The sequence below is a fragment of the Malaclemys terrapin genome, chromosome 7 (genome assembly GCF_027887155.1).
Source record: "Malaclemys terrapin pileata isolate rMalTer1 chromosome 7, rMalTer1.hap1, whole genome shotgun sequence".
NCBI classification, from domain to species: domain Eukaryota; kingdom Metazoa; phylum Chordata; order Testudines; family Emydidae; genus Malaclemys; species Malaclemys terrapin.
This window is the reverse complement of record NC_071511.1, coordinates 18,618,159-18,630,300: the sequence shown is the minus strand read 5'-3', so window position 1 is coordinate 18,630,300 and position 12,142 is coordinate 18,618,159. Positions and strand designations below refer to the sequence as shown.

Here is a 12,142-nt window from a genome sequence, read left to right as displayed (position 1 = left end):
AATTAAAGACAAACAAAATAAAATGGAAGGATAAAACATGATGGAAACTAATTTTTACAGATTTCATATGGAAGTTCAAAATTCTGCTATCTTTTTTTTTTTTTAAATGAGTATTTGATAGAATCCGCCATTTTCTCTAGTGGAAATTTACTAAATCAACTCAAAACAAAATCTGGCCAAACTAGCAATATATGCTCAGAAAAGGCACAACAATGAACAAACAATAGTACTGTAGGTCATAAACAGACTCACAAAGTATGACAACCTGCCAGTGCATCAGGAATGCTCAGTAATACAGTGTGCCCATCATGCATAAAAGCCCATTACCAGACACAGATATGTTCAATAACTTTGGAAACAGCTGGATATACTGTCCAGCCAATTAAAATGTCAATTCAGCAAAGTATTTAAGCATATGTTTAAATCCATACAAAACCATGAAGAAATTTCTGGAGGTCAATAACTGTCTGCTTACATTTTAGAATATATTCAATATTTGATCATCAAGTATTACAATTGGAAACACTAAAAAAGTAGTATTTTCTATTCCTTAAAATTAAGGCTCACTTTCTTATTGCTAGTGGATTACCATAGCGAGTACCATAAAAATGACAATCTAAAAAAAAATTAAATACTTCATGCTTTGCATCAGGCCTACCCCAGCACATTTAATTGTTACATGGCATTGAGCATAACATACAAGCTGGTTGAAATCCTATTACCTAAGAGACAAAGAGAAGAAAATTTCAACTAAGAATTTCAAAGTCAACGCACAGTGTAATCTAAAATAAAAAAAAAAACCCTCCAACAGTTTGAACAAATATAAATTTAACCACAAATCTATCCAATGAAACAGATTCAAGCTGAGAGATGAGAGTTGTTATAATTGATTGCCTCCTATCATGAAACATGTGTCCAGCTACCAGACAAAAAAACTGGTTTGTATACTACGGATCATAAGCGTTGGGGGTTAGGTAGTTAGGTGGGTGGGTGAATGGCTGGGTGTACACTACTAGAATACAAATAACATCTACAATTTATGATACCTACTCTAGGTATCTCAACTGCCTTTAAAAACATTGACCATAGCAACATTGAACATAAGTTTCACCATTCAAAAAAGTTATTTTAATTGAGAAGAAAGGTTGGCCAGAACACCTTGGTTATCTTTAACTCTTCAAAGTTTTATTTTAATCTCTCATTTCTGCAGAGACAGACAGGGGGATTTACGTGTATTTAGGTCATTTAAAACAAATGCTCCACTTATAAACCTTTTATCCTTGGCAAATTGCCTCTCCCTATGCTCATGGAGTCACATGTAAGATACACTGCATTTAGTGAGGGCAATTTTCAGTGCAGTGCACAAGACTTTATTCACACAATTTCCTTAATGCACACTATATGGATAAATCCCGTTACAGTGATGAAACTGTACCTCAGTACAGTATTTCCAAAAACAGGCTGTATGGATATACTAGATATTGAATCAAATTGTGATCCTTTAATTGGAAGTCATAACATAGTTAATGCAATTCCCTTAAACGGCTTTCAGAATATTTTATGGGTCCAAGAAAAGGTATGTAGTTTTCTATTTTGTCCATTTCTCTTTATCCATTCACCTGGACTCATTTTTTTTTTTTTAAATCATGCCAATTCAAGTTAAAGCATCCCTACTTTTTACATAAAACAATTAGTTAATACCTATGTCCCCAAATTTTGAACAGAATTAAGCTGCATTCTGTAATATACGTTTCACATAATACAAGTTGTGTGGCAAATTTATACCGCTCTGAAAATTTAGGGTGTGGGCATCTAGATTTATAAAATTATAATCCAGACACTCAGCTGGGGATCTGGCCTCCACTGACTTCAATGGAGCTAAGCCAATTTACTTCTGCTGAGGATTTAGCCCCTGGAAATGTATATTAGTCTGTTTTGTATAACATAAGAACATGACTTCCGTAATAAGCTACATTATAGGGGGCAAAATCCTTCATCCTGTTGTATAAATTCAATCCAGCACTGCCAAAGCAGATACAACCAACATCTTTAAAGATCACAGTTATTAACTGTGCTGATATTTATTTGACTGGTGTTGAAAGTTTCGTTTATACAATTTGGGTTAAAGGAATAATCAATCAAAGGAGTTTTTACACATTAAGTCTTTTGGAATTCAGATCCTTCAGAATCTTCAACGAGCTTGCCAGGTTTAGAGTTTGGCACTTGCATTACCTAATGTCCCCAGTCAGACAGAGGAATGTGTCATTGGTGTGAGGAATGCTTCATATTAATGCAATTAATGCGCTCAGTTACCCCCTTACTAACCTGTAATGGAGTCCCCATAAACTACAAGCAAGAGTAAGCAGTGATGCAGCATACCAGAACTATTTCTATGAAGGAACTATGTCAAGGAGACTAAAAGGTAAGCCTATGTTTATTTAAAAGGGAGAGATTGCTAATCAAATAAATACAAACTGCAATGCTGCAATACTCTGGATAGGATCAGGAACAGCATCTATAGAAAGGAAAGAGGATGGAGGTGGCCAGAAAGTGTTTCCACTTCTCCCATGGATTCGGAAAAAATTAGGGTTCCGAGTGCAGCACTTCATCCTGTATGCCAATCATGGGGATTGTGATAAACGTTTACCTGGCACTCTGACAGAAAAAGGACAGCTCTGCAATGCTGGAAGAAGGGGATTATATTCTTCTACAAGGGGCATGCACCTCAATTAATATTTGCATGAGAAATTCCCTTTATGTCATTTCACTGTAGACCTGTACACTTTGTATCATCATAATATCCAAGAGGAAGGTCAGAATAGTGCAGAGATTCTTTTATGTATGCCTATATACATAGTTATCGTACAACTGAATTCTATCAAGTAGTAGGGGGACAAATATGGCCTAATGGTTGAGCACAGCATGGAAGTCAGGAATCCTAAATTCTATTTCCAGTCATCACTGACATGTCATGTGACCTTGAGCAAGTCATTTTACCTCTCTATGCCAGTTTTCCCATCTGCAAAAGAGAGAGAATAATAATTACCCTCCTCCAGCAGGTGGTGTAAGGTTTAATTAACTCATGCTTGTAAAGTGCCTTGAACAGTGCTGCAACAGTCTATAGTAGTATACCAGTTATTAATTGGATATAGAAGCTTTCTCTGATTTTTCTTAAGAAGTTTTCAATATTCTCATATAGTTCACTTTCCTCTTCATATTTTTTTCAACAAGTTTCAGTCATATGGTTGGGAATTTGACTTAACACCTTAAGTCAGCATTTTTCACTTTTCATACATCCATCATTCCTTTAATAATCAGGAATACTGATTGTACAGAAAATCTTTCCAAAAGTAGCTTACTTAAGCTTAATTTATGTTTTTATATTTTATATTATATTTAACATTCTTTGTTTTACCTCAATGCTGCTGATCAGTTCTAGATACCGAAGATCTCGTACTCTGGTAAATGCCTGTTAAAGGAAAAAGAAAAGAAAAAAGTAGCCACTTTATTGGCCAGCAAGTTTACTGATTTTGTGTTATATATAAATCAAGTTGTGGAAATAACATCAGGATAGACAACCAAACAATATATTTATATTTGTGTATATTGGGGAGACTGAAAACATGTCTTACTTTCTGTTTGTTTTAGTGCCTAACCCAATGGAGCTCTGACCATGATTGGGGACCCTGGGCACCACAATAAACAACAACAGGGTACTATCCAACCGTTTATTATTTAAAAGAAAGAGCACAGAAGGAGGCCAGCAGGCATATGCAGGTCAGTCCCCTGAAGGGACACAAACCACCAGCTAAAATGTTGAACAGTTTTATTCTGGCTATTTTAGGACTTTTCACTTCCATAGTTAAGCATGGCACACTTTTAAGCAAAATAAGGAAAACTGCTCTGCTCATATGCTACAAGGCAGAACACAAGTAAGTGACAATGTTGATCAAGTATTCTACATATGCTTAAAGTTTTTATAGCAAAGACAATTTATTGGATCATTCTGAAAATTCAGTATGAAAGTAGAACAAACATATTACAATACAGAGAGAAAAGAAAGTTAAAAAGAAGAACAGGAGTACTTGTGGCACCTTAGAGACTAACAGGATAAGATAAAAGTACTGTGACACAGTGTAATATCCTTTGCCAATTAAGATAAATATGCAAACAAAAGTCGCCAAGTGGCAAACTCGCCTCTGGTTACAGCAGTTTAGCACTTACTTTTGACATACAATAAAACCCAGAAATTAAACTCTTCAGACACTGGGATGTTCCAGACCTCTAGCCAATTAAATGCTTAGGAGGAATACATATTCTGCTTACCCAAGATCAGATGAGGAAGAATGAGTCTTTAATGTCAAATTTTCTAGAAGCTGCTTTTGTTCAGGTTAATCAGCTCTAATTCAGAGGCCTGGTCTACACTCGGGGTGGGGGAGGGGGAGAGAGGAAGGGAAGGGAGGAATCGATCTAAGTTATGCAACATCAGCTATGTGAATAATGTAGCTGAAGTCGATGCACTTAGATCTATTTATCGTGGTGTCTTCACTGCAGTAAGTCGACTGCTGATGCTCCCCCGTCGACTCCGCCTGCGCCTTTCGCTCCGGTGGAGTACTGGAGTCGAAGGGAGAGCGCTCAGCGGTCGATTTATCGCGTCTTCACTAGACGCCATAATCGACCCCTGCTGAATTCATCGGTCTGGAGGTAAGTGTAGACATGCCCTAAGAAGATGACAGTACTCACCTTCCACGGCGGTACTGAAAACGTCTTCATTTTAAGAACTATTTGCATAAAATAATCTATAAAGTTGCACAGAAAAAGTATAGTCCAATGCCTCCATTTATGAGAAAATGAAAAATAAAAACGTTTAGCTTCCTATGAAATCTTGTGTCATTACGTAAAGGATGCCTCTGATTATATGCCCACTTCCAGTGTATTTTTAAAATAATTTTGTGTTTCATATGATATTGATGGCACTATATTTCTTTTGACCTTTTTGTTTCACAGATGGTGGTACAAAGACTTTACTCCATGGAAAACATGTACTCCAGCATCTCCCATTCCAGAGGCCATTCCCAAACAGGGCTACTCTAGCAGGCAGAAAGTGTGGCATTGCCACATATTTTCTATCTGCAAAGAACTGAGTGATGAACCAACATAAAGAAAGTACAGTCTCCACTTTCAAAGTGCCATGCTCTAAACAGGAGGGAGACAAAAGAATAGGAATATTAGCAACAGAGTATTACAGGACAAAAACTAGGAGACAACAGATACATTTCAGCTAAATGATTCTTTGCTGCCACCTAGTGAACAATACATGTAATACAGCACTAATTCCTGATTCTTCTTGTTGAAATACTGTATCCTAATTTATTTATTAAACTCATTTCTAGAGTTGAAATGGAATTTTTTTTCAAGTTTTTCTTTATGAGTTCAAATAGCCAAAAATATAAAATAAATTTCTCTTTAGTGTAGGCCAGGGGTCGGCAACCTCAGAAGTGGTGTGCCGAGTCTTCATTTATTCACTCTAATTTAAGGATTCACGTGCCAGTAATACATTTTAACGTTTTTAGAAGGTCTCTTTCTATAAGTCTATAATATATAACTAAACAATTGTTCTATGTAAAGTAAATAAAGTTTTTAAAATGTTTAAGAAGCTTCATTTCCTCATTGGTCCTGCTTTGAGCAGGGGGTTGGACTAGATGACGTCCGGTGGTCCCTTCTAACCCTGATATTCTATAATTTAAAATTAAATTAAAATGCAGAGCCCCTCGAACCGGAGGCCAGAACCTGGGCAGTGTGAGTGCCACTGAAAATCAGCACGCGTGCCATAGGTGGCACGCGTGCCATAGGTTGCCTACCCCTGGTGTAGGCATTAGATATTCTACATGTTTTTGACAAGAAGAAAAATGAAGCATCATAGTTTGGCTTTCATAATGTGCATAAGATCTTGAGCTGATACTTCATTTTAAAAAAAAATAGAAAAAGTATGTTAGATACATGAACCACAGCTCCTGGTGATATAATAGAAAGGTTAAATATGAAGAGGTTACAATGTAAGTATACCACTTTTCACTTCAATCATGGGTTAATTCGAAATTTCAAAATTCCTGTTGCACAAATAAATAAATGCTTTACCTTTTTAGCAGTTTCAAACTCTAGACCTTCTAAGGCCTCCATAGCCAGCTCTTTCCAGTCAGTGTCAGTTACTCCTAAACAAGCAATCTGATAGGCTTCTTTGAACATTTTCCGTTCCAGGTATTGATACATAGGAGCAGACTGAGGATTTCCATTAGGAAACATTTATCAAAAGCAAAATATTGAGATATATTAGTGAATGTATTTAGTGGATAAATCTGCTCATTTTCCAACCCCAACAGTTACAAACCCACTATGTAACCAATCTACTTTCTGAATTATAAACAAGAGTGTGCAAGGTATAATGATAGTTTTGACAATACAGTAATTTATTCTGTGAATTCAGTCATCCCTCTTCAACATAAGTACAATACAGAATAGGATAATTGAATTCCAAACCCTTTTGTCCTGAGGGCACTGTTTGCTAGGGTCTGAGATCCTACCAATTCAGTACAAGTATTGATGTAGTGCATTCCTTACTCATCCACAACTCCAAATGATGCTGATGACAGTTTTGGGAACACAAGAAATGCAGAATAATGTCCAGTGCTTACACTGATTCTCCCATTTTTTGGTTTTGGTGTTCATTTTTAAACCATTGTTAAGTAGATGAAAACATGAAAAAAGCAGACTGCATTTCTAGTGTCCACGGACAAATCAGTTATACCCCACTAACTATATTACTTCCATTGTTTGTGGTCCTTCCCATAATGCATGAAGAATCACTCATCTGACTGGCACAGAATCTACAAATACACCTCTATCCCGATATAACGCTGTCCTCGGGAGCCAAAAAAATCTTACCGTGTTATATCGAACTTGCTTTGATCCGCCAGAGTGTGCAGCCCCCCCGGAGCACTGCTTTACTGCATTATATCTGAATTTGTGTTATATCCGGGTTGCGTTATATCGGGGTTGAGGTGTACATTACAAACTGGGTATACCTACAGCTTAGAACATTTTATACCACTTAAATATTGCCTAAACATATCCAAAAGGAGCAACAGCAGGTCATTAATAAGAGGGTACATGGCATGGGTAGAACATGGACATTTGAAAAATAACATGAAAAAAGTGTGTGTGTGTGTGTGTGTGTGTGTGTGTATGCGCGCGCGCATGGGGGGGAAAGATGTGCAGAAACTGTAGGCAAAATAAGTTTGTACAGAACCACATTGTCATTGTGGTTCAGTACTTTTAAATTTAATGGATTTGTAAACAAAATGGGGGGACAACTATGATAATACGAGAGCGCACTTCAGCAAAAGAGAAGGAAAAACTCAGACACTTAAAGTTAATGAGTCCAACAGTTTTAAATTTTGCACAGCTCACACAAAAGGAACTAGACAGTGTTGACAGATCTGAATACACTAGGAGTTTAGATTACATTAATTCTGATAATATGAAGCAGACAAGTTTCAGAAACATTCTTTCATTTTTTTAAACCATATTGTTCAGAAAACACAAAACATGGGTTAATTAGATTAAAAATTACCTGAGGAACTTCAACAGCTGACATAGAAAAAACATGAAGACAGAAAATCTTGGAGCCATTGTATCCCACAACAAAGCCTTGAAGTTTTTGCTGATGGACAGGAAAGTTACTAGCTTTGATGTTGAGGTAACCCCCGCCGGAAAAGCAAAGCATATCCTCACACTGTGTATTCCAAGCCACGCTATTAGCATTGGGTTCCTAATGAGCATATTATATGGGTGATTAAATTACCGTGCAACAAAATTAGATCTTTTCCCCTAAGCAATACATGGCCTTCAGCTAGACAACTGATTATGTTATAACCTGTATAAATGTATGTATTTTTTACACTAATTCTTTATGTTTAGGAATATACTGGTACTTAAAAGTTATAAATATTGCCACATTTTCACAGCACTTGCTTTATGCTTATTAAATTGCAATAATTTTGTCTAATATGTTTCTTATTTATCTTGCTCATCACCTTTACTCGTACATTAAATTAAAATCCTTCCACAAATGGACACTGGTTCCTAGCTCTCAGAATCATTTAATCTTTAGTTCTGCTTTCTGGCATAAAAAGAATCTTATAGGTCCTATCTTAATAATACTTCATGCTTTCTATCCAAGGATCTACCTGAAAATACTTTACTAACATTAATGGATTAAGCCTCATAGAGGGACTATGTTAATTTCCCTAGGAGGGAAGTATTATAATCCCTTTATATTACGCAAAACTGAGGCACAAAGTGATTTAGGGTCTAATCCTGCTCCCACTGAAATCAACAGCAAGACCCCCCACTGACTTCAATAATTCAAAGGGAACATTACATGGACCCAAGTGACTTGCTAAAGATCACACAGCAAGTGCATGGATGAGGTGAGTAAAAAACACACATCTCCTGGCTCCCACTCCCTTCCCACCAGACAACACTCTCTGTAGGGAGCATAATGTATTAATATCTACAACATTCCACAGTTGATCTATTTATATTTGTATAAATTATTATGGATGTTATCTACATGTAAGAAACAAAAAATCATATTCTGAATCCCTAGGAAGTTTCTCTCTTTTTTACAAACATTTAAAGGTTTTGATTTCTTACCTGGAACAGCAGCTCTTTGGTATGAATATCATATACTAGGCAGGTGTCATTTTCATCTACTACTGCCAACTTGTTTCGGGATGCACTCATATCCAGACAGCGCACAGCTGTGGATTGCTTCAACAGGACAATTGCAAAAAGATTGTCCACAAATATCTTCAGAATCTGGACATATTTGAAGTCAAAGTTAGTCAGTCAAAGTTGCAGTTACCAAAATTAGCAATAGAACAGGGGATATTAACTCTGCTGTTGAAAACAGAACTGTGATTACATATTATGAAGAAGAAATAAGTATATCTAAGAACTAAAGCAGCTTGAAAATGCTTTCAAAGGCTTATACTCTTGCTTCTTTACAGTGTGCTAGCTTGCAAGCTAATGTAAACAAAATATATGCGACAACCTACTTGTAAAAGTTACATTAATGCACTTATACTATGGTGATGAGCATAAATATAAATAGAACAAAGACTATGTAGGGCAACAACCTAAATATTTAAATACTTGCTGTGCTGCACCCTCTTTGTAGCCTCTATGCTGTATGTAACTCCAGAACTACAAAGAAACTGTCATTTGTGTTGTATGACAGTCTACAGTTTGGATACCAGTTTCCCCATTAACTAACTCACATATGGTATTATTCAATTTTTTATAACTGTAATTTACTAACATTAGGACACATATAGTACTATATAAACATTCGCTAATGATAATTAAGGCTAAGATTTTGTCACATTTTTAGTAAAAGTCACGGACAGGTCACGGCAATACAGAAAAATTAACAGAAGCTCGTGACCTGTCAAAGACTTTTACTAAAAATATCCATGATAAAATGGGGAGCTCAGCTGCGGGGTCTCCACACTGCCTGCACAGACTGGGCAGCTCCAGGGTCCCCCCACTGCCCACGATTTCCAGGGTCCCCCCTCGAGCTCTGGGGTCTCCCTGCCGCCAGCAGCATCCAGGAGCTGTGGGGGGCCCCCCCACTGCCCGGGATGGCTGGGAGCTCCAGGGTACCCCTGCCACCTGCAGTAGCTCAGAGCTCCAGGGGGCCCCTGCCACCCATGGTGGCAGGGAGCTGTGGGGTATCCCCACTGGGTGGTGGGAGTACCCCGCAGCTCCTGGCCGCTGTGGGCAGCAGAGGAACCCTGCAGCTCCCGGCCGCCAGGGGTGAATTCACAGACTTTGCGGAAGTCACGGAATCCATGACTTCCGCAACCTCCATGAAAAAAAGCATAGCCTCAGTGACAATATAATAGTATATTTTGGGCAATTAAACTACTGAACAGCCTTCAATAGATGATGATAACATTTTTACTGTATCAGTTTCTGCCAGATTCTCACTTCTTCCATAAATCTGGTATTCAGAAGGTGGGATGTAAAGTTTTGGTAATATAAGGCTTTGGATAACTTCATGTGTGGTTTGTAAGCAAACTAAAGCCAAATATGCTACTTATACTGCTCCATTTCTTTTAAATATAATCATTATTTTAAAACAAAATATTAAGACTGATGGAAGTTCATTGACTTTCAAAAGTGTGATAGGGGATCCCATTAAACAGATAAATAGTGGGACACCAATATTTACCACTCTCATATTCTTCTGCTGGCCCTGAGGCCCAATAACAGCTACTAACTACTCTTCAGGAAAGCTCTTAAGTCACAATGCCATCTGCCAGGCAATTTTACCATTGCATGGTCACATGGCTATCCCATTGATTTTCTACTGCATTAAGTGGAAACCCATCAAATGGGTACTCTGCAAGGAAGTATTAAATGTATGCTTAATTTACAAAGAAACTAAGCACCTTTATATACAAATATCTTTTGTATTATTCTCTGCATTGGATATGGTTTCAATGTAGAATTACGCACAAACTTGTCTGATTGACAGTGATCATCATAAAATAGCTATATGACAAATGCCAAAGGTCCATTTCTTATTGGGGGAATCAGCTGTAGCGGGGTTGTCAGCGAATTGTAGGGAGCCATTTTCTGTATATACACTTCTCTTGAGGCCCACCTATAAAGCATGGGCAATGGGGAGCAATGTTTTTGTCTTCCAGGGTAACCTACAAGTGAGCAGCTAAAAAGAAAGAACGTGAGCCCACAGGCGAGAGATACAAATAAATGAGTTTTTTTGATTCAGGATTAGGCTCAGCCTGGGCCCATGGAATTCAGGTTATAAAAGTCTTCGCTGCTTCTGTAGTCAGCCCTATGTATTTCTGTACTTAAAAAGAGGTAAGTCTGTCATAAAGCATCACCTGGCCATTCTTCAGACCTACTAAGAGGCCTTCTCTTCCTGAAGGGCCTCCAATTACTTTAATGTAACGAATGAGAGACTCCATCAGCCACTCCCGCTCTTTAACACCATTAAATGAGAGGCACTGTAGTCTTTTCTCCTAAAAAATAAACAATTCTGTGATGTACAATAAACTACATACTGGTAAAAAGAAAATCATGTCACTTTAGTGAAATGTGTTCATATCTATCCAGATATGCCCGTCTACATATATGTACATAGAAAACAAAAGACTGTGAGATACATGTCACATCAATCTAGCAGACAAAATATATTTTTAAAAATTTCTGATGGTATCAAGCAGAATATCAAAAACCCTTTTTCTAGCACCTTTCATCCCAAAAGATCCCACAGCACTTTATAAACAGATACGCAAACTACATACAGAGATAATTTCACTAAAACATAGCCCTCAGTGAAACGAGACACAGCAGCTGTTTAACTGGTTTGAGATTACATTACAGTACACATTCAATTGCATAATTGCATAATCCATTACAGTTTTTTCAGTATGTTAATCTTATTCTGCCATCCCTTTCAAACATGTGTACCCTTCTCTTACTTATCAAGACTATGTTTAACTTTCAAGTACGTACCTGGCATAAGATAATGTGATCTGAACATACAACCAGCAAGTTGCATTCAAATTTCTTTGCTATCTTTTCCTTCACACGGTAATGCATGTCTGAGGAGTCATCTGAATATAATTCATAAATCAGGATTTTCTCTGGCAGCTGGATTGCTAACCTGTTTTTGTAGATTGCAATTTTCTTTACAAGCTCTCTGCATTTTATTCTAACTGAAAAGAAAGAAAATAAGAAAACATAATAAGGTGCAGGGTGAAACTGAAATAATTTAATACCATGTTAAACCATGATCACAATTTAATCCTTACAAAATATTTCTACACCGAACAATCAACTCTACTAGAATCGAGTCTGTGGCTCCACGTCAAGTATAGGCTACCCATACATGCTACTGGTTAGCAGTAGGTCACAAGTTACTACCATTCATTACTTGTGAATGATGTACTATGATGCATGTTCCAATGTCTCTTCCCTGTTAGAAAACTGGGTGAGAATATTTTAAAAAATTGTGCTTAGAAAATGTTAGCACAAGTCTTCGATGCTG

The 12,142-nt window shown here is 37.3% G+C and overlaps 1 protein-coding gene across 4 annotated transcripts in view; it reads right to left on the bottom strand.

Moving 5' to 3' along the window:
* IFT122 (intraflagellar transport 122) overlaps nt 1–12,142 on the bottom strand; it is a 49,252-nt gene that overhangs the window by 21,457 nt on the left and 15,653 nt on the right. For all 4 annotated transcript variants that reach the window (XR_008445613.1, XM_054034001.1, XM_054034002.1 and 1 more), the window contains 6 exons: nt 11,608–11,810; nt 10,974–11,111; nt 8,716–8,880; nt 7,631–7,828; nt 6,139–6,279; nt 3,416–3,469 (listed from right to left, as the gene is read on the bottom strand). Coding sequence is in view for 3 of the 4 variants with exons in the window: in XM_054034001.1 (XP_053889976.1) it covers nt 3,416–3,469; nt 6,139–6,279; nt 7,631–7,828; nt 8,716–8,880; nt 10,974–11,111; nt 11,608–11,810 (899 nt within the window). In the remaining variant the exon portion in view is untranslated. The remainder of the gene's footprint in view (nt 1–3,415; nt 3,470–6,138; nt 6,280–7,630; nt 7,829–8,715; nt 8,881–10,973; nt 11,112–11,607; nt 11,811–12,142) is intronic.